Source organism: Montipora foliosa, chromosome 1 (assembly GCF_036669935.1).
Source record: "Montipora foliosa isolate CH-2021 chromosome 1, ASM3666993v2, whole genome shotgun sequence".
Lineage (NCBI taxonomy): Eukaryota > Metazoa > Cnidaria > Anthozoa > Scleractinia > Acroporidae > Montipora > Montipora foliosa.
Window position 1 is genome coordinate 30,271,105 of NC_090869.1, and position 27,480 is coordinate 30,298,584.

Consider the following 27,480-nt stretch of genomic DNA (forward strand, 5'->3'; position numbering starts at 1 on the left):
CCTCATTCTTACATCGCTTTGATTGCAACCGCTATTCTAAATTCCCCAGGTAAAAAGATGACATTGACAGAAATCAACGAGTATTTGGTTCAGCACTACACATTTTTCAGAGGCCCTTACCAAGGATGGAAAAACTCAGTGAGACACAATCTGTCATTCAACAAGTGCTTCGTGAAGATTCTTCGCGACCCTGCTAGACCGTGGGGTAAAGACAACTTTTGGACTGTTAGCTCCCTACATGACTACCTGTTGGCTGATGGCACTTTCAGAAGAAGACGTAGAAGAAAACCCAAACGGAAAGACGAGAGAGAGGTGATGAGCCATGGCTACATCGCTGAGCAGATTGTTCCTTGTAACATGACCATGAGAGATATCGGCATGCACGAAGCACGAAGAAACATTTTAATGCTTCCTCCCTCTTATGAAACGGTCAGATCGCACTCTAACGCAGTCCACGTCGTACGATCGTCAACAAAACCCAAGCCTTTCCAAGGATCGTTCTCGATTGAAAGTATTTTAGCGGACGAAAAGACGAGAGCTAAGGAGGAGTGCGTGAGGAGAGGGAGTGAGTCATTTCCTGTTAGAAGTGTGCGCAACACAGACATTGGTAAGTTTGAATTTCCGGTTATTTCATTCTTTTTACCATTTTTCCGTGAATAAATAGCTAGATTTCCATGAGATTTAAAGATACTTGTGGTATCTTTAACAAGTAGATGGCCAATACATGGCCAAAAAGGATCACACTAATTGAAAGAGCAAGTGGACAAGTGCCTCATCGGAAGACATATTACACAAATTACACAAAAATTGTTTGGGTAAACATCTGAAATAATTAAACACATTGAAAGTTCGAAATAAACGATCCAGATTCTTGGTTAACTCATACAAAGCAATAAAATTTGGAATAATTGGTTTTATGTTTTAAAAAATCGTCTTTATAATTTTGCAAAAGTCTTGACGCCGTAAACGTAAAACGTACCTTCAGGAAGGAGATAACTTGCTTACAGAAACGTTAACCAGCGTTAATATTTCCTAAAAGATACACTGAGTTTGAACACACTTGACCTTGTTTAAAAGTATCTTTCCTGTTGTAAACTTAAGATTGAGTCAGCAATACAAAACATGCTCCTTTCTTGCTTGCTTCAAACAAACAATGTAATCGATCTTTCTCACTTGACTTTCAATCCCCACGACATTCAGGTTACCTTGTTCAATAAACAACTGAGGTGCTAAACGCTCAATGTCATCAATGCAGAGTTCTGATTTTCCAATCCACAAACGAGCCGTACACGCCCTACTGAAATCTATCAAACCACACTGAACACAGCTCTCGATTGATCGACCGAACTTTTGGATCTGAAAACGGAAAGCTATGAATCCTCTATACAATTTGTTGAAAACGAATGATGAAATTTTGGCATCAACGTCCTTCTAAGATTAACTTGGGCATGGGCCTTTCACATTTTAACAAAACAATTGCCGACTTTACCGAATTAAGGAAGAAATGCAGCCGGATTTCGATGGACACTTCCGACGGGTTAGTTTTCCTTCAGTTTTCTCTTCATAATCTATTGGATGCTGGACCAAAAAGCCTTAAGTTAAAACAGCATCGTTTAATGAAGAAAGCCCTTCAAATTTAATCTTGGTGCGTTAATACTCGATGAAAAATAACAAACCATGGTATGTTGTTCTAAAGCGATATCTTTACGGGGTTTTGATTTTGGTGAAGGGTGCGGCGCAAACAGGAATGGGTTGCGGCGTATAAACTGTTTATTCATTGGAAGCCAAACATTTTATGTTAAAATAAACTGAATACCCTTCAGTTGATGACTGAACATTCTCAGCCGGGACGTCAACACTACAAATTCGTGGATCACGGGCGTCCGGCTTAAATACAACCCACCGACGTTTTTAATCAACATGTCAACAGAGTACGTCCTAAATCTAAATTGACTGTGCGGAGGGAAACGAAATTCACATTACGTAAACATTATCATGATTGCAACCTTGTTTCGTGTGATGTAGTCACACGAAGACGAAAAGATAAATTACGCGAAAAAGGTAGACTTCCTGTGAGAAATCATTTATTTAGGGAAAAACCAAGATGATTGACCATTATGATTCTCTTGAATTTTTTTCTTGAACTTTCGCACCCCTGAGTCGGTTCTCCAAGAGGTCTCCGCCCTAGGAGCCTCTAGTCTAGTGTAGTTTTTGAATCAATGTTTCTTTCCTGAAAGCCCTTTGCCAATTTGAATCAACTAAACGCCATTTCAGCCCAAGGTAATACTAACTTTACGGGGAAGGTTACTTAAACGAAGTCATATTTACAGTTCTCCACCTCCAGAATTTTCTCGAAGTCAGTTACTAAGAAATTTGAGCTCTTTTTCGTTTGTTCTTGCCTCCTTGAAACTGATTTCAACAATAAAAAGCCTAAAGAACTGGCTGAAAAAAAAAAAGACTTGGCACGCGGCTTTTTTTCAGCCTGAGATTTGGCTGAACTGCTTAAATCACACAAATCATCGCCCCTTGAAGTTTCCTTTCTAACCAGCCTCAGCATGTGGCACACCTAAATGCGTCAGTGCATAACTCCGATAACAAGCAACTACTTCCCTTGAATTCTGCAATCAGGCAGTCAGTTTCCTTAATTTCCAAGAAACCATCTTTCCAATATGGCAGTTTCATTTTGCTTGGCGAGAGAAGTCTAAAAAGTGTTTAAGATTGAAAAAACTATTAATGCCAAAGACACATACATACACTGCTGTGATGATCTAAATCCTCGAAACAACAATCGAGTGTTAAAAAAAAACAACAACAACAAAGCTCAAACGTTTTTGCATGCTCCTCACTCAAAGTTGTCAGCAATTCTTAACCGTCTGAAATCTTTTCTCTTCAAGACTAAAATAAATTAACATGATAAATTGCTTTCAAGAAGTTTCAGTTCCCGAACCCTCTTAGAAAATCCGGTAATTTAGCCGACTTAAATCAAGGTGTTAAACTTATTATATGATGGATCACTGTAGTTTTCACTAATACCCACAAAACGTGTCATAGATACAACTAAATTGTATTTGTATCCTATTAAATTTGGGAAAGTGACATTCTTAGGCACTTTGTAGACTGTGTAACGTTGGCTTCACACCAACACGAAAGTTTGATGACACTCCGAATTGTCCAATCCAGAGGTTTTAAGCGGACGAGATGTTGCTGTTTAGAGAAAGAAAGACTCGGAAACGAGTACTTAAGCGCTAATGATTTTGTCCATTTGTGTTACATTTTGGGACTTAATTGAGCAGAAACAGTCGATATTTTTTCTCTTAGGTAGTTTAGATCACTTGACCAAATTCTGCTTTTAGTGAAAATGGCCTCAATCTAAGCCCGTAGTCATGCCTTGCAAAATATCGAAACATTATTGTCAAGCTCCTCTTTTTAAGAAACAAAATTTCCGTGGGTTAACTAGTTCATATAGACTCTCGTGAGAGTGATCAATTGATCCTGTTGTGCCGGGGTGGGGTTCAATCCTTGTCTCTAGGCCAGTCTCCAAGTGAATGAGGTGAACACAGCACTAATCTGTTCTTATTATGCTGTGCGATTAGGATCCCTGCCAGGACCAAGAAATGTTGTTCACTACTGCAAGCCGACTCCAGTAGAGCGCCCTTTTCATTTCCAGAAACCAGAACAGCTATGCACGACAGCAAAGTCCTTGCCTAATCCGACGATTTTCACCGGCTCAGCTGGATGTGCAATGTGGAATGCTTCTTGCCACTGCTGTCACCCGTGTGCTACTTCCACGCATTTTCATGCTTGTTACTAATGGTTGAAAAGAATCATGGCGGAGCTGACTTACATGCCGTGAAAAACGACTGCAATCAGAGAATTCGAAGTTTTAAAGAATGCAAGAATTCGCTAAGGGGCCCGTTTCCTTCCCTCCTAGTTTTACGTAACATTTTCAAAAAACAAAATTTTGGACCAACCTGTCAATAATCCAGTTAAGGTACCAATTTTGCAAAAAAGCAACGAGACCTCCATGTGTAATACTTCAGTTAAGGTAAACCCTTTTCAGAACGTTCATATTTTTTCGGTTATTTGGAACGAGATAAAGTGCTGTTTGAAACAGTCTTCTTGCAGTGCTAGATATTCTATTCACATTTTGAATCAAATTGAGTCCCTTACTTGTACACGAGTATATTATACTGGTTGTATGATTTAGTTTATTTGGAAGTTCATGGTATGTATAAATTGTTCTGTATTCGCAAGAGCGGCCAAATTTCATTATTACATTCTTAGAGGCAGGTGAACACTGTCACTGGTTTTCTTGCTGTTACCCTCAAGAGTAATTCACATAAAACTTTATAAAAGTATAGTAAATGTTATGCATATATTGTCGAATCTTGTTTGGTGGCTGAAATTCTATAAATTCGTTGCGTGATATAAAGAATACACGAGTGTAAAAGATGTTTCAATGACAAGAAATGCATGGCATGAGAGCAGATAAGAACTTTGTCTGGTGAACCCTACACCATGTCATTCTTTTTCAGTCAAATTGACTAATTCAAAATGATTTAACAAGTCGTCAGTTAAAATTGTAAAGTTGACAAAGGTACTGAAATAATTATGTTAGAAAATATTTCTGGAAGGATGGCTTTCTAGTTTCATACTTTTGAGAAGATTTTTGCCAGGCCTTATTTTTCGATTAATTTGTTTTTGAACATTATCTTCAAAGCTCTCCTCCCATTCACATACATGGCATTGATTCCCTTGGACTTCGAATAATCCACTCCGCAAAGTCTTTAACTAAGTCAAGTCAGAGGCAAAAGAATTTACCTCATTTTTACTTAAGAGATATTGGAGTTGATTTTCTACTCTATCTCACTGGTTAGTAAGTAGCGACGACGGTCATTCTGTGATTATTTGACGTCAAAAGTAGTGGTTATTTCGGCGTCAGTGGGCAATCCATTTCTTTTAAGAAGCAATAAACAACGACAATTTATCGATGTATTTAGTTATTTGCTTCAAAATCATGAAATAAATTAATACGTTTATAATACACTTTTAGGTCAGAGTTCTTAAAGAGTCATACTGAAGTTTCTAAATCCATCTATTTGCCGTGTCCTGAGAGGATTAGAGCTCTTTAATTTCATTTCAAAGGGTATCTTTGATTGCGCAGAAACTTAAAAATGAAGTTGTGAGCACTTGTATGAGTAAGTTGCGGATGCAGCAGTTCATGCAAAGCACTGTGCTGTGTGTGAGTCTTGCCTGTTGCAAGAGGAAACGTAAAGCATCATCACTCACACGAGATGAAATTTAAGTCTATAAAAAGATTACTTTGGAAATCTTTAGGCATTTCTTCAGTGTGGGTGTTACTCTTCCGTGTTAAAACTTTACGCCCGCGAAAAAAACTTTCGATCGTTCAACTTTGTACGTTACTTCTGCATGGGAAAAACGCCGTTACACGCTACAGGTTCGTTTACTGCTTAACGTGTTACCATCATTGGACAATATTCTACGGCTTCTGGATGTTATAGGTTGTTCTTTCGTTTGAAGGAGGAAATTTGTACAAAGAATTTTTTTAAACTGGCCTTTGATCCCGGGATGGCCGAGAACTGCACCGGTGTGCGATCGACAATCACTAAGCGTTTAACATTTTCTTCCAAGGAAGCATAGAAGTAACTTAATTGCATCTCGTGCTATAGCAATGCAAAATGGACCATCTGACCATAAGTATTCACATACAATTCCATGTAAAGTTTTTTTTTTGTCGAACTCTACATTGCTCTTGCTTTAAAGATGCCCTAAACAAAGTATCCATTCCCAAACTCTTGAGTTAGATGGATCCACGATAAGGCTGTCCAACTTCCATATCGCTAAGCGAGCAGATGCTGCTCACATGTCATTTTTTCTTGTCAGCGAGGATTATTCCCTGCTTGTCTTTTATCTCTTTCCTTCATATTTTACAAGCGGAAAAAACATGCAAATTGTAGTGGGTGGTCTATCGGCCAAAAAGGGCGCACACCGAAAGCATTTTTTTGCAAAGCTTACTAGAGTTTGGATTCTTTTCGTTATAGCCAAAAATGCCTTCCACACGTGTTTAGAAAGCCTTTGCCTAAACATATGGCACAAACGCTTTAAACACAAAGATAACATCTTCTAAAGGATCTTTATGAAGGCTCCATTAGGTCTCGCAGAATAAAAATTGTCTGATATCAACGTTTTATCACGTAAATTAATTTTTTGACAGCAAAAGGTCAAAAGCTTGGAGCACCGGTGTTGTTTGATGCAGTCGTCCTCAGGCTATGAAAGCAATAAACACATAGATAAGACGACAATTGATGCTTTCAAAGAATTCCGGAGGAATAATAATTGGGTTTTAAGACAACAGGTAAATATTTACCTGCGTCAGTAAATCATGTAACGGGTTGAGCATTCAGTGCCTGTAACTATAAGCAATGAAGTAAAAGCAGTTTTCTTTCGAAAATCCACAACGTCCTGGTTACAGTGGAGGCTCCATGCCGTAAAGCTTTTGTACCACGAAATCACTGGTACAGCAAATTAACGGAAATCTCCTGAAGACCATTTACTCTTAAAAGTATAGAAAGTAGGATTCTGACAAAATAAAGCTCCAAACAAAACATTTCGCTGTTTCCTGGGCTTTTACAAATCCTAGAGGGGGTTTGAGTGGAATGAGTGCTGAATGAGAAGCATAGCCGATTGGAGGGGGCGGCCTCAATAGATTTCTTAGAATGAACTGCTTTATATTTGCTTCTGAAAGGATTTCGTTCAGTATTTGGAACAGAATTAAGCAACTACAAAACCCCGAAAAAACCAACACAACTGCGTCACTGAAAAACGAAGGGCAGGAACAGTACTACAAATCTAAGTGTGCATATGACCCTTATCTATCACCGGATTTTATTTCTGAAAGAATATGGCCCGTACGGCCCCGCATGCGCCTTCATAAAAAAACTATTGGGAAAATCGTTGTATGAAAGCCGCAGGCATTTGAGAGATTTTGCATCTCGTTTCAGCAAAAGTGACCACGTGACCATGCATGATTTTCCCGCCATTTTCTACGTTTACCGGCTGCCGCTTGCCGTTACTACGTGGAAGTTGTTTGCGGAAAAAAAGTACCCCAAAATCATTTTCCGAATTAAGTTTCATGGATATAGATAGTTCATAACTGACTCCTTGAGTTTTCTCTGTTGACCGACAAAACAGCTTCTTCGAAACTCTCAAAATTTGACGGGTAAAGATCTTCATTTTATATGGCGTCTTTTTCTACAAACAATGTTTAAAAGACTCCGAGTTTTGTTTTTGCTCTTTAGCAACTAAATAGTCTACTTGCCGTGGGTCATGCGATGCTTAAGGTGATTCCTCAGTATTGCATTGCGCATCCCTACTGCGCACGATTTTTGCGTCATTAGCGCGCGCAAATTAGCGCGTGCACGTACACAGCGAAAGAAATTTCCCTCAAGCTAAGCTCGATAGCGAAATAAATGCTCATTTTCTTTTAAACGAGCATGGTGACCTGTATTTTTTATTGCATAATAATAGTGTGCATATTGTGCCCCTTAATTTAAAAGAAAACTAAAAAAAATTATCGGAAGCAAAAAAAGATCTAGGCGAAAGCATGTTGGAACCCGTTACTCTGTGATGCAAATTATGACCGCAAAAATAACGACTCTACGAACGCTTTACGTCCACGTCGTTTCAAATAGTGTTATGTTTCCACAAATTTTATATAATATTGTTCTATATGCTCGACATTTTCTACCTGTTAAGTTTTTTTCCGAGTATTACTTTTATAAACTACCTATCGAGCTACCGCAAAATGTAACGTGGACCGATGAATAATGCGCCTAAATAGCACGAATACAAGCATAAATTGGGTAAGATTGGCCCATCATATCTCTTAAGCGAGAATGGTGACCTATCATTTTTATTGTTTTTTTCGAAACAGTGCTTGGTACAGAACATTCAGGGAAAGTTTTAAAAAAATTCATCGGGAACTTTAATTTCTGAGGAATCACCTTAAGTCACAACCTTCCCTCTATTTTACGTGAAACGTGAAACGTGAAACGGGAAGCCGACGTTTGCCGTTTCACGTAAACGTGAAGCTCACGAAGAGTGTAAAGAGCCCATATAATACAATGCTTAATGACTGAGTTTCAGGGTCGGGCCGGACCGGAAAATCTTTGACCCTCGGTCATGGCGCACAGATCGAGCGCATGACCTCGGGCCAAATTTTTCAAATTTTCCCGTCCGGTCCTCCCATTCAGTCAATAAGTACATAATATCTTGTGTCTAACGATACGAGACAAATGCTTAAATTGTCCAGATAAGTGTGAGGATCATTTCTCTGTTTCGTCGCTTTTACATGTATTTCTGTTCACCGGTGGATGGGTTTTAACCCGAAAGGGCTGTCATGAGCCTTGGACTATAATTGGGAGGAGAGGCAAATTAGAAATTCAATACATCTCACCAGGCCCTACCTACGGTGGAAGAGCTGGGAACCAAACATAAGAAAACAGCTGGCAAAAGTTCTTCATTCTTTTTGTCATCTCAATGTAAAATACTAAAAGATCTCAGTTAAAAGATCTCAGTCTAAATTATCTGACAACCGCAAAATAAGGATGTAGTTGCTTACCATCAAGACAGTGGGACTGGGTCATGGGCTCCTGGACTGGGTAGATTATGATTTTGTCGATTTTGTGTCATTTACACTCTGGAAAAGCTCTGGACTAATATGTCACCTAATACATCACTTCGGAGCCCGTATCAAGTCTACTAAAAATTACTTAAGACCTTTCCTTTCCGCGTTCTTTTAGAAAAGGGTGAAGTAAACATTTGTTTGCTTCACGTGAGTTATTTTAATCATAGTACAAGAAGGGCCTCATACCGTGTTGGACGTAGTTGAAGGAGTTTTACCAAAGCACGAACAAGCGAGCCATGTAAATCACAGTGCGAACTATACGAGTCAAGATGAGTCACACAGTTAAAAGTGCAAGGATGTCACAGCACACGACCGGAACTGATAGGTCCTAAGGTCGACTTATAGAAGGGTGTGGTCTCAAAACGCAAAACATTGTACCCCTCCCCCAAGGAAGGCGTTGTTTTGGAGTCAGGGTAAGCTTGTCCTCACCAACAACAAGTATAGGACGTTTCACAAAATCGAGGGTCGTTGAAAAATCGAGATTTCTTTGCAATCAAATTAAGAAAAGATCCAAAAGAATGCAAGGTGAGTCATGTCAAATAATCACGTCTCAAACTGCCTCCAACAATCCGCGTTATCTGAAGATAGTTTAGGAAAGGTACTGAATCCCATTGTGTCAATAAGTCGCAGTGGTTTTCTTCCTATAAGTAAACACTAATAAACACGCGTCTTGAATATCTCAATCTCTATCTATTAAGTACGGTTTCTATTGTTATTGCGCATACATTCTGTGCATCTCCTGATACTCGGGTTTCCTATCGGTGATGCTTATTAAAGCCTGGTTTACACTGGTTTACAATATGACAAAAGCATAAGCATAAGCATAAGCATAAGCATAAGCATAAGCATAAACATAAACATAAACATAAACATAAACATAAGCATAAGCTGCGTAAGCCGGGAGTTACATAAGCATAAGCATAAGAAAAAGGAATCGTTTCCCGTTTTCTTATGCATATGCTTCAGTGTGCTTATGTCACGTTAATAACAGTGACTGTGTAAACCGGTGCAACATATGCATAAGCATAAGACCGTCCGCCATTTTGGAACGTGGTTCGTTTCATTCTCCTGCGAGTTTTTTTCCTGTGACTAACTGCGCTTGCGTATGTCACTTCTCTTATGCTTATGCAACAAGTGTGAACTTCGTTATGCTTATGCTTATGTTGCAGTGTAAACCAGGCTTAATGCTGGGATATTTTTGCGCGGTTTAAGACTATGCAGAGAAAGTAGATATTCGTAAGTACTCTTTGTATCCAAAACGAAAGTTGGGGGTAATTAAGCTTCAATTTGAGAAAAAACGTCATACATTGCTTTGTATTTTAGAGCTTTTTACAAATATTGTTCACAAATTATCTTTGAAAAATGCGTGGTTACCCCCAATTTTCTTTTTGGATTTCAACAACACTTGTGAAGATCTACATTTCCTACTCAATCATAAATCGGGGCGAAAATACCTTTGAATTAGTAGGAACCGTCCTTAAAATGATATTAGAGAGGTAGCATACATAAGTAACATGACATATTTTTTCTATGTATCAAACGTGTTCTTTTTTTTTTGCTTATTTTGCTGTTTGAAAGACATCGGGTTACATCAAACCTTCACTAGTTCACCTCGCACTTTCACCATTCAGGGTGTAACTCGCTGGCTTGCACATTAGCCAGACCCTTGTAGAAGGCTCTGTCCGAAAGACTAGATCCTTTATCCTTTCACATACCAAAGAGTGTACCAAAATAACCCGCTCTTTTTTTTTCCTTACCGTCTTTCAGAGGTGAGGCAGATGCAGACGAAAATTTACTGGTACCGACTGAGGATACTGGGAGTGGCAAAGAAGGCTATCTCATCTTACTTTACGGAAATATATCGATTCACAATTCACGAATACAAAAATGGCCATTGCACATTTGATTGGAGCAGTTTTACACATAAACCGTGATATTGCGGGTGATCACTTTCCTATATATGTTATTACGATATACCCAAGAACAACGCGGTCTCAACAAAGGGTCAGATGCCTCGGGCCAGTCTAGTATACACATATAACGGATATCTACCACATCGTGTTCCAAAAATACTCTCTTAATTTTGGTTTGATCAACTGAAATTAAGTGTTTTTTTTAAATTTGTGATTAAGACCGAGACAACAAGGGAGAAAATGATTAAAAGAAAAGAATTTTAAGATTGCAACCATTTCAGAATAGATCAAAGACAACATAAACCGACTATTTGACCCATTTCCTCTCGATCAAAAATTGTGGTCCTTTTTAATTCCAAATATTCAACTGATTCAGTGATAATAAGCCTTCCGGTTTTGTACAACTCGAGAATATTTACTTCATAGTCACCATCTAAAATTATGGAAAAACCTGTAAATTGTCGTCAGTTGTTGTGATCAATAGGTTGAACTCTTTATCCCAATGAAATACAACCTACTTATTTATTTGTTTGGTGATTTTGCCCAAGGCAGATGATAAATACAATAAGGACACTAGATCTCTTAAAATAGTATTAGTATTTAATAATTACTGAATTTTCATAATAGTCTGAGAAACTACCACGGCGTAAGTAAATAAACGCCTAAATTGTGCGTTTGGAGTCAGTGAGAACAGGCTCATTGGCTGATGAACTTTGTTTTGAGACACGATACAAAGGTTACCACGCTGCTTTGAATGAAAAGGCCTTTCTGCCAAGATTTCCAAACAGACGTCTTTAAGACTTGAAGATTGCCTTTATATAATTTCATCGAAACAGCTAACGTTGAAAAAATAAAGAAACGGCCTTGCCTTCAATACAAAACTCTATTCTTCCAAGCCGCCGTGCGTGACCGCCATTTCGGCCTTGCTAAATTTTAGGGGTATATTTCACTTTAGAGCTTAAACTGCTAATCGCTCTCCTTGTATTTCGTTTACGGACACGACGAATCAAGGTTTAGCTTGTTTAGAACTCATTCACTGCGTCAAATTGCACTGAACAGTTGCCAGTCTTGCCGTCTCACAAAATGTACTGTGACGGGTGTTTGCTAATCACAAAAAGAGACCCAAGTCTCAAACAATTTGTCGTAAAAAGGTTATTGTCTGTGTTGGCTGTAATTTAACCTGGCAATGCAAACACCTTTTCGGCACTTAAAAAGCTGCGAACTATTGTTTTTCCGGTGCCGAGAAATGGACACCCATGATCACTGATGCAATTATCTGCTCATTAATTTCCTTCCTTCCTTAACTCTTGATCATTTTATCCCTTGCATCGAAGTGACAGGAGCGCTAAATCTCTACGATTTAATACTGATTAGCAAACCGCCTTACAGAGCTCATACTCTAAGCAATCTTTAAAATTCATTTCCCAGAACCAGCAATAGATTCACGCATACAGCTTGAAAATAGAGACGCCGGCGGGAAAATCAATTTCTTCGCTAAAAAGAACCCCTTATCATCTTTGGTAGTCTTACAAAGTTTGATTACTGTGTCAGGTTTGAGCTTTGCTGTATTCCCTGAGAGGACGTATTAAAATAAAATAAAAATTGCAGATTTACGGAAACGTATATTCTACGTACGCGCCACAAATTAGTGTTTCAGTGACATTTCTTGCAGCTAAACCATGACAACGTGAGTCTTGAAAAAGCTGGTTTAGTTGGTTTAGTTAGTTTTACGTCACAGCTAAAGGAAGGAAATGATAAACAAATAATTAAACTTTCCAAGAGAGGTTGGGCTTTCTATCCAGAGATCTTTGACGTTTAAGTTTTTTAGGGTGATTAACTCTTCTTTCCAAGAAAGAGAAACTTCGAAACATATCATGCCCATGAAAAATAGGCCGAATGAAAGTAAGACCTCTGCGGCAACACTGAGAAAATGATCAACTACATCAGTACAATGTTGTTTATAACGGGTTTCAACTGACTAGGAAATACTTCTTTCGGAAGTAAACGGTGTCTGGATTAAAAAAAAAACTGGGATTTGTGGACAAACCTACTTTTAACTGACATAAACTGTCACCGTTACCGTGCAAGGATTTTTGTGAAATACTTTGACAATCTTCTCCCCGGTGTAACATTTGAGTGTTTAAAAGAGCACTTTACGACCAACGATTGAAAGTTGAATAAGGAAGGAAGCGAGTTACCTCAATGAAGTAGGTAAATTTCAAAAGAAAAACTTAATCTGATTTGTTGAGGGAAATTATTGCACAAAAACAATAGAAAAAACAAAAGGCAACTTCATCCTACTTTAGTCGGGTCTTTTCTAAATCACAGAGAAAACCACTTCCTTGAACACATAGCTAAGTCATTGCAGAATGTTAATACCCCTCAGGCTACCTAAGCGTGGACACGTCACGGGGAAAACATGCTCTAACTGGTTGCAAACATGACAAGTTTTGTCTGCAATTATTCGAAGTTTGAGGAATGTCCATGCAAGTTTTCCTAGAATAGCAGCAAGACTGGATATCAAAGACTGACCCTAATCTGATAAAGTATGCTTCAAATACGTTCAGTCAAACCATCGCACGCAAAAGTTTGCTTATGTTAACGGCTACCAAACTCAAACTTCAAAGAACATGTTTTCCCGTCGTGTGTCAACGCTTAGATGAAAACGACGGTACCTTGAAAGGTTTAATGCTAACTTTTAATTTTTTTCACGTGGTTTAGCATAAAGGTAGACATGACGTAAACGAAACCGATTGATGGCAGTGTACAACTTTTGTTACAAGGGTTGCTCTGTTCGTATGAAAAAGGCTTCGCAGGAAGCGTCCCAGTGCGAAAGATGAGTTGGTGGGATTTTTCCGCTTTCTGGCCACGCGAGAATTGAGACGATTTGCGCTCGCCCAAGGCATCCATAAGTAACTCGTTCCCTTTGATTCCTCAGTTTTTCTTGGCTCCGGAATCCTACAGAAACGTCAGAAATGCAGAGTAAGGTGTTAAAAACAAGAAGAACATGCTGGTAGGTGGAGGATGTTACTCCGTGAGAAGTGGTTGAAGAGCTGTGCCTCAAGTATTTGAAAAATCCAAGATATGAAAGAAAGTTTTACAGCATGTGACATAGACCTGTGTATATAACCGAGAGAGGTAATTGATTTTACAAATTTTTTTCGTTGAGCTTCTTCTTGTCTCAAATGTTCCAGTGGAACTGACTTACATTTTTATGAGCTTTTTGGGTGTTTTTCAAGGAAGAGGACAAAAATGTCGCCACCCGAGAACACTCGATTAGAAATGACCACAACACAAAGTTCTTGGGGATGCAATTTGCATTTACATTGTTGGCAGATTCCGACTTGACAGATGATCCAGATCTTAGAGTTCCGGCCATTGGCAACTTAAACAATTAACCATGACAAAGGATGAAAGGAATCTTTACAAACTTACACTCTCTCTGTTTGTAAGAACGTTCAGGCCAAGAATTTTAAGAACATAATAAGGACATACCCAGGCTGAGAGTCACTTAAGAATGAGCTTATTTTGCTCATTTGTAGTTGTTGTTGTCGCCACGAAACAAACGCACTTACTTGACGCCATATTGAAACCTGAGCCGGGATAGGTCTGGGTCGGGTGACAAAACGACGGGGGAGCTCTTTTCCTTCCCCCCACCCCACCCCATCGTTTTGTCACCCGACCCAGACCTATTCCACGCGCTCCAATAAATAGCGTCTGATACGAGTTTCGTGGCGACAAAAACATTTACCGAATGCGGGCAGGCTAGCTCATTTTTGTGAGTAGTGTAAATAAAGGTAAAGGAATAACTCAAATACTTACGGTCGTTCGACAACATGCGTTAAGTGGAACTTAATATACCACACAACTTTAAGAACTCTAAGGACGTTTTCAGGCTCAAATCACAAAAAAATAAGAAAGTTCAGTGTCAGACCAAAAACTAGAAGTTCTATGGAAAAATAGAGTGTACTCAACCTTCCTCATCATCAGAGCATTCACCAGGACAATGCCTGCTACTGAAAACACCGACTGGCAATATAAGGCGCACAGGAGTCTCACTTGGTTGAGTTTATTCCAGCAATTATGCGGAAAAAACTTATAGGCCTTTTTGGATGAACATGGCGAGAGAGCTACTCAGTTTGGTGGAAAAGATAACAGTAATCGTAAAAGTAAAATCTTTCCATTATTATTTCCATTCTTATCCTTCTTCGCACCATTGTCTTTGTTTTTCATTCAGTATACTTAAATTCGTCACGTACTTGTGTCTTTTGAGCGTAGAGTGAACACATCGGTTTTCAGTAAATATCGCAGATTCATGTGCTTTCGGGTTCTTTTTAATAGAGTCTAGCGATTCGAATCTTTATCGACATTCAGCAGCCTCGGAATAATATGACAGATCGACGGTATACTTAGTATACAATTCACGTCTTTATCAGTTCCTCAATCGACAATGATTAGTCGTGTATTTCTCTTTTGCCATTATCGAAGCAAAGCACTTTTTCAATGAGAACTTAAATATCCCACAGTGTACACTGAATACACTGCTTATTGAGGTAACTCAAGAAGTCAATCACTTCCCATGATCTACAACTGGGCATTTCTAGCACTCTGGACGTCCACTTAAACATCGGATATCCTGCACTTCTTCAGTTTCACGAAAAGTTACTTTACCACGAAACTGTAAATCTCTGATCCTAAAGCTTCTATATGAATCTGTTGAATCTCTTAACAACTCTCCGCTTAATACGAGTACATACCAATAGTATTTAACTAACACGAAAATGTGGTTTTATCATACGAGTTGGCTAAGGTAAATTAATCACTTAAGCTGACGTTCCTTAGGTGATTAATTTACTTTGGAAGGCCCGATTCAGACGCTGTACTTTTCCGGAGCCGAACTTAATACATTGAATTAAGTACATGAAAAGTTCGCCGTCTGAATAAAATAAGAACTGTTATTTTCATTTGGAACGGCTCAGCTGTTCTCTTCGCCTGGCCTAGCCAGGAATTTCGGCATTAGCACGGCCACACCGGGATCGGTTTTGATTCAGGCGTTGAAGTTTTCATAAACCATGGTTTTTGCCTTCCTTTTAAAAACCGCTAACAAAATGAATTGGTTTGATTAAGTTCGACGTCGGAATCAACAGGCGTACTTTTCTTATTTTGTGTCGGTCGAAACTCTAATTAAGTTCGGCTCATGAAACGTAAGGCGTCTAAATCGGGCCTTAACCAACTCGAACGATAAAACCAAATTTTCGTGTTTCACTCCCCACCACAGTTTCTTCAGATACTAGTAACTCCTTCATTCGTCTATTTTAACAACAGATTGCCATCAACCTGGAGCGCGCTGTTTTCATTCCTAAAACAATACTTATTTTTCTTTTAACCCCTTCATTCTCACGACCGAAACCGTTCATTCTCCCAACTAGTACCATAGAGTTCTTTGTTTGGCGGTCATGAGAATTTGGTGTCATATCAAGATCAGTCTCTTAAGCTGTCTGACTGACATTTTATTAAAATTGTGAAGATCACTCCCGGGAATCAAAGGGTTGACTATTTAAGCAATAGAGAACGTTTTCCGTGTTCCCATAGCATCATCTAATAAACACGAGGGGGAGTTGAGAGAATTCGAGACAGTTAGGCAAACCCGAGACGCAGTCGAGTGTTTGCGTAACTGTCGAGAGATGAGGCTATGGAAACACGGAAAAAAGCCCTGTATTGCTTTCATAAAATATTCCTCAAAAATAATTCGATAAATGAAGGAAAATGCAGATTTTTTACTTCTTGATTGAAACAGATTTTCTTGATACACGCTTATATTTCCTACCAGCCAATCAAAACGCGAGTCTGACAATACATAATCAATCATAATTCGTGTGATGTTCCATACTCTCATCTAAACACAGCTATTGACCAATGAGAGTGCGCGTACTATCCTAATTATTTTTGTAATTTTTCTTTTAACCACAGTTTGTATTATCCAAGTATGTTTATACATCACAAATGGAGTTCATCCCGTTTTTCCCCGCTGGCATAATTGAGAGTATACTTAACATCTTCGTGTTAACTTTACACACCCAAACTTAATTAAAACTGTTTGTCAATTTTCCGGCAAAATAAACAAATACGAAGTGTCCTATCTTCTAGGATAACTGTAGCTGATACCGAAATGACTGTAGATACCCCGAACATTGCCCTCTAGAGAGTTATGAATGAATGATCAATGGTCAGACACGATCTACTCACTTTACTGCTTCAAAATACGGCGGATCAATGGATAGCCAACATGGCGTATTTTATCTAGGTGGCTAGCTTTGGAATTTGGTCGAAATTTCGGGAAGGAAACGTCGGGCCTAAAGGCATTCTTTGAATATCCAGTAGTCATGTCAGTCTTTTGGATTTCAATTCAGTGAGGTGAACAGATTACTACTCGACTTGCTCGTTCGGAATATGAATAAACAAATTAAATCAATGTGCTGTCATTATCTTTACACGGGATGGAGCCGGGAAAACTTGTCGCTAGTTTAGAGAAGCATGATACATGATGATCTTGGAAAAAGGTAAGGTACAAAGCCACGAGAAACTGGATGTGAGTACTGGAGAAAACACGCGGATTAAAACGCATAGAAATACATTGTGTGCACACTTCCTAGCATCAGCTGAAACATCAAATAGGGCCAAAAGAAACTCGTCCCCTCACATGAATCAACAATGAATGAAAAGTATGCAAATATCTTCAAGGTTTTTCTTGCTGGAGAAACAAACGGATAGATACACACTCTCGCAGACAACTACTAACTACGCGCAGACAAACAATTATACGGTAGTTTGCCGATCATAGGTGTACCGCTTGTGTCATTTGTAAATTCCCCGCTTTGCTAGCACGCAATTAAGCCAAAAAAGAGATGACAAACAAAACTAGTTTCCGTGTGGGAAGGTTATTTTCTTCCATTTTGTAACCTTCTCCTGAAGAAACAACTGTTCGGGTGGAAGGTCACCTGAACACTTCGCCAAGAGATGCACAGAAAAGAAGGGCAAAATTTATCAGGGACACCGCAAGAGCTGAGGCCAATTGGTGATCTATTCAAAGCACTTTTGAAAAGGACTTCATCCAGAAGAAACACGAAACGATTGATTAGCTTAGAGGAATATATGATCGACAAACGGCAAGAGTAATGGAGCGAAACACAAGATCACCAGAATTTCCGCGACCACGAAAAGATAGTTAGTTTCTCTCTTAAGGCGTGGTTGCGGGGAATGTTTAACTTAAATGTCAGTTGAGGCGTGGAGGATATGGTGTGCGATAATTTGATAAAGATAATTTATTTAGTTTAAAGAGAGTACTATCGACAAGGGATGGAAATAACGCTTAATTTTTTCACAAAAGCATGAATTGTTTCAGTTGATGTCTACTTTCTTTAATCATACATCAAATTCACAGCTTGTCACTAACATCAATTTTTAAAAAGCACTTCAAATTAAGCAGCATTCCATTGCTCATCAAGTGACACCAGATAAAATTCTTCCATGATGCACAGTGCATCTGTAATACAGCTAACAGGAAATGCACTGTTTAATGCCTTTCAGTTCAATAATCACGCTTTTTGAATATCACCGCAAGGAAAGGATGCTCTTATAACCAACACATGTTAAAAAGTAGCAAGTGTGAATTCAGGGACTAGATCTGTATATGCAACAGTTAAGTAGCACTAATGAATACGGTATTGGCTTTGAGAAATCACGTTGAAATTTTAAGTACTATGCAAAGCTCTTGTTAAAACATTACAAGATCTACTTGACTTAAAGTATGCACGGCGTTTATTCCTTGATGCGCCAATTGTCTATGCCTTTTTTCACTGACTCCAGTTTATCCGCAAAATAATTGTTATTTAACAATCTTGAAACTTTGTCTCGGATTCTTGGAGAAAGATACTTCTGATTGGACTAACTTTTCTCACGAAATAACGCCATATTACCATTTGTGAAAATGATTTATGATTTGCTGAACCTATCAGGCTCTCTAACTGTCAACATTTGAACTGAGTTCCCGATAAAGTCAATGCATTCAAAACGGCCCACCTCACGGCTAAAAAACAACTAAAACCAGCGCTTGAGTAAAAATTTACACAAAAGATTAGAAAGCTTAATCGGTGTAATTACACAGATACACAGATAACGTAAACGAATCAAGAGGTTTCAAGGGTGGGGAATAATGGAATTCATATCTCAACACTATAGAGTGCGTAAACGTTTAGTGTGGCATTAATTAAGCTTTGTGGGTGGTGCAGGGATAATTTCTTCTGACTATTTCCTGTGTTTTTGCAATAATCAGAGTATAAGAGTCGTTTAGGTATTGTAACAACACTGCAAACAAGCATCTTGAGATCACCGCGGGTATAGAGAGGTGAAGAGCCCTATTACGAAGTCTTAGCTGAAATCCTTTTGCTAATACAGTTTATCGGAAAGATGACCGAGCGCTCCACAAAGACCCGAAAGGCTAACAGTCGTCACACAGTTCAACGCAAGCCTCCGCATTCGTACATTGCACTGATATCTACAGCAATTCTCAGCTCTCCGAGAAAAAAGCTCACGCTCACCGAGATAAACAAATACCTTGTTAGTAATTACGAGTTCTTCCGTGGTGATTACCAGGGTTGGAAAAACTCCGTTCGACACAACCTTTCTTTTAACAAGTGCTTTGTGAAGATTCTGAAGGATCCCTCGCGGCCCTGGGGAAAGGACAACTACTGGACAGTACTGGTGGATTTATTAGAAGAATACATAAGAGAGGATGGCTGTTTTAGGCGGAGACGAAGGCGAAAGAGTCGAGAAATGGAAAATATTCCTTCAAGGAACGGCAAAGAAGGACAGGAGAGACAAAACACAAGATATTTTGATGTCAAGTCCAATCCAGACTCATTATTCACCAGCCATGGAGTCCAAAACAAGGGAAATATAGACCTCAACAGATTTTCCATTGATAGACTACTCCAGCTTGAAAAGGGAGCTCGAAATAGCGAGAGATTGGAAAACCGTATGTGTGCAGGATTTGCGACAGGTATGACAGGCCGTTAACTAATTAAATTAAATCCTTAGCAGTCCATTACACGGGCAAGCCCATTTAGGAAGGCACGGAAATGTTTGTGATAGTTTACCGTTGTTTAATTTCCATGGGCTTACAACATCATGCAACCAGGTAAATTTGTTTACAATTTTTATAAGTACTCAGAATTGTTTCAAACAATACTGACCACAGTGATTACATAATGAAAAAAAGCTTTAAAAATTCACTGTTTCATTTTCAAGAAATTTCTAAGGAAATAAGTTTTATTCACTTAAAAGCGCGAAAGCCTCAATATTTTCTTTCGAAAAATTTAGCAAGACGAAAAAGGGGAAAGCCAGTTTTATTTCCTGTGCATTCCTTTATGAAATGTTCTTACTCAGCATCACTGTCCATCGCTATCTCTTCTATCATTTTTCTTTGGCATTACGCTTGTTTTAGCTTTGGTGAGTGTGTCTATGTGAAGTGGGATATTCTCCTACAATTTTATTGGGCACAAACGATAACATCATAAGAACAAAGTTAACAGCATTATAACAAATTAATACATATTATATTTCCATAGCTTTCGTAACAGTAACAAAATAAATTTAAGACTCAAGAGGCAACTTTTTAAAAGTAAAAAAAAAAAAAAAATTGCTTTCTATCCCATTCAACTAGTGTAGAAACAATTTCTATTCTGCTTCAAAAATCAATGAAACAACCTTACCGACAATACCTTTCAGAAAATTACGAATTTGAATATTGCTATAGGAATAAACTCCCAAGAAGCCGTCTTTCCCTCCTGGCGCCCGTTTACGGGCTATTTTTGGGTGTCACAATTCCCTTGGTATCTCAAGAACGGAGAGGATTTAAGTCGTCGAACTCCACAGTCAGTTTGCTTTTTGTTACCTTGAACAAGCGATTGGCAGATTCACAAATGGCTTTTCAGGCCCGAGAAGTTTTCGGGACTTTCGAGAAACGGGCCCCAGCGTCCGTACACTTTTATTTCAAACCACCTTCAGGAAGTCGAGTTCATTTTTTACGCATTCAGGGAGCATTTTGATATGTTTTTGCTTCGCTCTCTTATACCCATGGAAATAATTTTACCTTGTTCGATGAAAATCGTCGATTTCAGCAACACCTGCCGCCCCCAAAAAACATAGAAACATTTTTGGTATTTCTAAGGGGCGAACGCCTGGTTACCAGAACGAAATTAAACAGATTCCTGGACACGTTTTACACATTTGAGTGACCTATGCTTTTGTTAAGCAGTATCTCAGAATACCAAAGCATAATCAACATCAACATTTATCCTATTTATACGATACACAAATGGAACATTCCTCATTCATTGCAGAAAGAGGTAATACACCAAGCAATGTGATTGGTCACTGATAAAAGAAACTCACAGTTAGCCAATCAAATGCATGCCTTGGATGGCGCAAAATTTGGATACTTGATTCCTACCACGCACGCGTTGCTTCTGCGTAATATTGATGATAAACTATCACGAAATTTATATGTATATAATAGGTAATCACATGATTTTTCTTGTGCAAGTTGGAATAAATAAGCACTTTTTAAAGACTATAAATAGCCCACTTTCGATATATTGGAATTCAGTCCTCAACAAAAGGCATCATTTCGAGGCTCTGAGGAATAAGCTCTAACAAATCCCAAATCCTTCCACTAAACTCCCCGGAGACTCGAAATGCCTTTTGTTTATGACTGAATTTTCAGGTGGCTCAAATCAGTTTCACAACTTGAAAGAAACGTTTTTATTAGAAGGATTGACACTACAACACTTTATCACTTCACAGCAAGGTTATTGTACCATAGCAAACACCGATTATTGCGGGAAAAAATCCGGTCATTTTTGTGACGTAAAAAGTTACCACGGCAGCAGGAAAGTCCCGCAAAAACACCCCATATTCTGGCTTTAGCTGCTAATATGTCAAAAACAAACTCAGTGGCCCCCATTTTTTATTTCTGAAATGTAATCAGCATGCCAGAATGAAACTTTCTGCAAAGATTAAAAAAATTATGTGGTGGATTCAGAGCCACCTTAACTAATTCATTACTCCAAAGTGCACACGAAATAGCCTTCTCGATTTAGTGCCCAAAGCATTATGGGATTAATATGCGGACAAAAACAAAGACACTTGCGGTCCTTGTCCGCATTTCAGTCCCATAAAGCTTTGTTTTTTTATCACTTGTGGAAATTGCAATTATGTGACTACCTGTACTTACAGGATAAGCTATCACTACTTGCACAATCCCATTTGCAATTTATGAAAATGTCTCAAGAGAAATCGAAAACAATGCCAATGCAAATTTTTGGGGGATAAAAGAGGTGTATTATGGGATTTTTGCAAGTAGTGAATAATACCAGGAACACATGACCCTGAGCCTGCAACTCCATTGTGTTAGTGTCACGGCGTTTTCACAGAACGATTTATTTTAAGATTGAATTTCCCGCGAATGAGACTCCCACAGGAGCCCGAAGAGCAATTACAAGAAACTAACCTGACGTCATAGATCGGTCTGTAAAAATGCCGTGACATAAGCCCAGTACGGGCGTTGTAGGCTCCGGGTCATTGGTCCTGATAACACTAAGGTTTTCTCTAGAAAGTGGAATTAACTACGACTAAATTTGCACTTTGACTCCCTTTTGGTGATGATGACGATTTGATTTGTGGTCTCCCTAATGACCAGAGAACACATACGGAGAGCGAAGAGTGTTCAATCTCAAGACGTAGCTTACTCTTTTTCCAAAGTTGGTATATTAACCATTTTAATTTAAGTGATTTTAATTTTCTTTGTAAAGGAGGTGCAAGGCAAGGCTACAATAACCAAAACATTACAGATTATCAATACGACGCCTACGACAGAAGAGCAAACCCCTTCCTTTACCAGTATCAAGGCCAGGCCACTCACTTTGGCACTTCAGCATGGATTCATAGAGCCTCACATTATACAGAAAAACCCTTTGTTACTTGTTTTCCCGAGAGTCAGGCTGTAACAAGTCACTACTACATTTGAATGGATCAGTGCTTCTTTTCAAATGGGAGTTTTCATATGACGTCACGTCCGCCATGTTGGTGCTCCAAAACAAAGGAATGGCGGCCATGATGGCGTAGTACCAAACCAATCCTGCGGCCAATTAGGCCATTTCCGAGTTCATCTCTGCCTCCTCTTCAAAGCGAGTCTAAGTGGGAGGTTTTTCTTATCAAAATTAGTTTTCATTCATATGTAAAGTAGAACTGATTACCATCACAAAAACTTCGCACTTAGACTCGCTTTGAAGAGGAGGTAGACGTAAACTCGAAGATGGCCTACTGATTTCTACTTTATGCAAATACTTTCTTTTGCTTTAGCAATCTGCTGGTCACATGAGTGAAAACGATCCATACTGAAAATGGAAATGGATTTCTGCTCGTGTTTTATTCGATAACAAATGATTTGTCGCAAAAGAAATAATACTGTATTTGAAACTTGTTATTAGTTGGGCTTAATAGTAGATACTTTTAAGCCTGATTGTTGACTTTCAAACGGGTATAACCGTTTCCGGTCAAGTCAAACCTGTCCTAAATACTTATACCTCACATCCTACAAAAAGAGTAAAAAACCTGAGGCGTGGTGGTTGAAAGTAGAATCTTCATCTTAGTTCGTGCTTTCATGATATGGGAACACCTACAATCTAATGAATGAGAAATCTCAAACAAAAAGCTGAGTGTGCCGAAGTCGCTCCGTGTGGGGCTGTCTAACTTATTTAGCTCTTTGTTTTAAGACCTTTGCAAAATATATCAAACTTCAGCATAGTTATACGTTTTAGCACAAGGAATTTTTTGACGGCTATTCGAATTTCTTGGCATTCAACTCTGAAGTGCACAAAAAGACACGGGTCAGTTCCAAGAGAAATCTGGATAAAAGTTGCATCCTGTAACTTACCGGCAGCAAGAAGAGGAAAACGCGGTGGGGACCAACTTATACAAGCCATTCCAGGCTACCAGTTTAGTTTATTGGGACAACCGAAACAAATGCGGGCCGAAGGGAGAAACGAGCAGGAGAAAAACAAGCGAAGACGCGTCGGAAATTTTGAATGAAACCCCTAAAGGAGACCAATCTGGGCATGGCCCAGGATTTTTTTTACCCCTAAAAGAGACCATGTTTAAAACATATAAGAGTGCGACGCGCCTTACCGTAGCCAGCCCACAAACTTTCACATTTGACAACTACGTGTAAGTACGTCAACTCAAACAGCCCATTCAACGGTGTTCAACTTACAACCGTGCGAACTTTGCAAGGAGGGGTGACTGTCAATCAAATTCGCACACCCTGATTTATATAAGTTGAAAACTCTGTTAGGTGGCCATAGTAAGGTGCGTCGCACTAGCTGTAAATACATATTTTTATATTTCTTCTCGGGCAACTCTGAACGAGAATTTATGGCTACATATGATGGCCTTTTTCCCAGAACTTCCTAAGTGACACAACATCCGAAATATATACCCCTGAGCGAGACGAAGAGCATCCCCCCCGGCTTTCGTATGCGAGTCCCCCCTACCCGCTCCGATTACGTCGAAATGCTCACACTATCTAAACCTTTCTTGACCTCGAGACTGTTTCGCTTTACACTTGATCACTAATAAATGATAACCCGGCGCTAGTATTTTCACGAGACCCTAGTTTGCGCAAAGACTCTATGAATTACCAATTGGAAATAAACACTGAAAAATATTCCCTGCTAGCGAAGCAATTCGTGAAACTAAGCTTAATCTTTGAACATGTTTTCATGAATTGAAACGTTTTCCTGAAGATACTAGTTTTATGTCACCCGAAATATTTTGGCCAAAAAAAAAAAAGGGAATTAGATGCACCCCCATTTTGATAAGCGCCATGAAGTGTTCCTTGCTTAAACATCATTCGTCTCAACGTCACCGTGTCCACGACTCCGTTCGGTTTCCTTTGTCTCACAAGTCTCAGGGCAGATTTCCAAACAAAATAATATTCAAAGCCACGTGTGGATACTGTTATATCGAACGAGGCCTATTAGATGTACCACTATTTTGATAAGTGTCATGAAAAGTCCCTTGTTCTTCTTTCCAACTTAAACGTCATTCGTTTCAACGTCACAGTGTCCATTAAACTTTGCTCCTCAGGTAACGATAAACAGGTGCATTTGCACTAACCTAAATATGAATGCTAACCCTTACGCCTGCATGTTTATTGGGAATAGAAAGCAATGCTTGGACTTAACGGCACATTTCGTGTTGGATAATTGAGCTTCTATCTCATTACGCGCATTCCGCGACTTTCGAGAAAAGCCTCCCTGGGTTGAAATTCACTTTGATTCAACCACCGTCCAAGTTATTAAACGGAGATGTTTGCAAGCATGCCCCTTGTTATGTTTGTTGACCGTTAATCTAGACCGCTGCATCCCGTGCATTCCAGTCATTCGGCTGTTTCTACTGAGTTGGATGGCAATGTTCGATGGTCAACTAAGCATGCTTAACATAGTCAGGTTTGACCAACGGCTAAGATATTTTTTGCTCTAGCCCGCCCTGAGCCAAGCAAGGGGCCTCTGCCAGCCTGAGGGATGAGAAATCCGTGAGATTAAAAGTAGACCATTCAATTGTTTGCGCCTTTTAACTTCATTTTTAACATTACTGAAAACGTATGCCAAGGTTTTGGCTCTTTGAGTGGACATTAGAGCCGTAGAGTTTCGTTGAATTTCTTTACCAACAACTGAGGTAGTTTTTGTTGGTTGCTATATCCGCTATGCAGCCAAATCGCGAATGATTTATATAAACTTATAAACTGTGCCGAAAGAGGTCCCAGAGACAGTCGAAGCCAGACAAGGCAGGTATTGTGTAAGGTTTACCGTCAAAAGGAATAGAGAGTCATTTCCAATCGTCTGTCGGTAGAGAAGGTCTTCACGATAAAAGGATAAACACATCTTTATTATCCTTAATTGTTGCTTCAAAACGCCAGACATACCGTTTTTAATCATCACTCCACGTATTATTCCGGAATAGGGTCAATCGAACGCACCCTAAGTTCAGTTATGTTTGCCTTAAAGCACGAAACTAATTTGGAATGAAGAAACATGGCAAATGGGTAAAACCATTTCAGTCAAGCCTTTTTTTCACTTCAAAGGCGGAGAAGAGCAGTTTATAACTGTAAACTTTAAAAATATCTTTCTGAAAAAGTCAAGACAATGTGATTGTAGTTTTTAAGGAATCCCCCCATTCGCTAACACCATAATACACACCTGATATAAATGCTCTAGCCGGATTTTCTAAGCATTTATAACTCAACCAAATAATTGACCGGTTTTAAAATCTGCCGAAATTGCAATCGGTTTACCTTTTCGGGGTCTGTTAACTCACTTAATTTCTCATCATGATTTCTCATTCCGACTTGAGAAGGTAATAAAGAGAATTCACGTTCACCATGAGATAAGAAGGCAGAAAAACAGAGCAGAGCTTCTGTTAGTGGAATACCTAAGGCCTCGATAATTTTGAAACCAAAAGAAAAGAAAAGTTAAAATACGCAAGATGCTCTTATGGTATGATCATGGAGCGCAGGCAAACTAATTATTCAAAAACCATGAATGGCAGATTTCATCGGTCATGTTCAAAGTTAAAAAATAATAGTACACAAGCATCGGATTTGATCTGATCTGTAGTAAGTTGATTTCACGGTAGTCTCCCGATTAGGAGAACACTTGTACTCGAATATATTATAAAGAGATTATTATTATTTGATTAGTAAAGAAAAAATCAAACGACAAGAGACAAAAGATAACGTATCAGAGGAAGACCAAGCAACAGTAAAATTAGTCCTACTGTATGGCTGTAGAGCGCGGATCATCAGCAGCTAGATTAAAAACTCGATAGATGCCATACATGTCAACTAAAAGGAACCGTTAAAATCAACGTTCAATCATCGCAACAGAGAACACTACGACAGCTAACTTCAACTCGTCCCACTACAGAATTAAGGGGAATCAAAGATATTGGCTTGGCATTGCTAGATAAAGAGAACAGCGACTGAGCTCGTCTTGTCTCTTTTAAGGAAATTAATCCAATTGCAGCAGAGTAAGGCAATCAATGGCCATTGAGAGTTTTACTGGTTCTCACCAAGGATATGAAGGGATGTCATATTTATAAGAAAGCCGGTGAACAGGCTAACTATCCCACTACAAGGGAGAATAGTAGCTTCAAGTGAAATTTGGTAGCTCAGAAGTAAGGAGTCTAAGGAAAAGTCGGACGTGAAATGAAGTAAAGAAAGCAAATTTTAGAGGATAAACCACTCCTGAGCCTGCTTATAGGCTAGAGATGATCAGTATGAATAAATAATCATGCTGTAGAAAAGAACATATAACCACCGCGCTTCTTCAATCTGTCATTTCGTCTTACGCAGAAAGCTGCTTTCGTCATTTCTTCTCTTAGTCTAGGCCGGAAAGAATTTTGCTGCTCCGACCTCAAATTTACTTAGGAAGATTTCTAGAAATAATGGTAACTCAGTATTGAAAAAGACGAGGTGAATAAACGCCCATATATTTTTAGCCTTGCATTTTACCCACAATGAACTGCCACTTCACTTCTACAAATTCATGTAAACCATCAAACAAACTGTGGTCAAGGCCATCGAGAATAAGAGGCCTTTTAACCTCAGTCTTTCAACTCCTAATCATGGCAGCAAAGTACGCAAAGGGATACCAATATTTGCCAACATGTCACCAGTATTAATTATGTAAATCACTGCTTGCCAATTCTGAGCAAAACTAGATATTCGCGTGTGATTCTGAG

The 27,480-nt window shown here is 39.0% G+C and overlaps 3 protein-coding genes across 4 annotated transcripts in view; 2 read left to right on the forward strand and 1 right to left on the reverse strand.

Moving 5' to 3' along the window:
* The window catches only part of LOC137996316 (forkhead box protein Q1-like), a 5,529-nt gene extending 485 nt beyond the window's left edge, over positions 1 to 5,044 (forward strand). Inside the window, exons 1-2 of the mRNA XM_068841719.1 lie at positions 1 to 607; positions 3,594 to 5,044. The exon at positions 1 to 607 is cut by the window's left edge and continues 485 nt beyond it. Coding sequence (XP_068697820.1) covers positions 1 to 607; positions 3,594 to 3,811 — 825 coding nt within the window. The 3' untranslated portion in view covers positions 3,812 to 5,044. The remainder of the gene's footprint in view (positions 608 to 3,593) is intronic.
* Positions 5,045 to 13,301: 8,257 nt separating this feature from the next.
* The window catches only part of LOC137996325 (forkhead box protein C2-B-like), a 34,587-nt gene continuing 20,408 nt past the window's right edge, over positions 13,302 to 27,480 (reverse strand). For both annotated transcript variants that reach the window (XM_068841736.1, XM_068841728.1), the window contains one exon: positions 13,302 to 13,578. The gene's annotated coding sequence lies outside the window, so the exon portion shown is untranslated. The remainder of the gene's footprint in view (positions 13,579 to 27,480) is intronic.
* On the forward strand, positions 19,005 to 22,705 carry LOC138012640 (forkhead box protein F2-like). Its single transcript, XM_068859469.1, has 2 exons — positions 19,005 to 19,678; positions 22,491 to 22,705. The coding sequence occupies exons 1-2, from the start codon at positions 19,087 to 19,089 to the stop codon at positions 22,703 to 22,705; spliced, it is 807 nt and encodes a 268-aa protein (XP_068715570.1). The 5' UTR covers positions 19,005 to 19,086.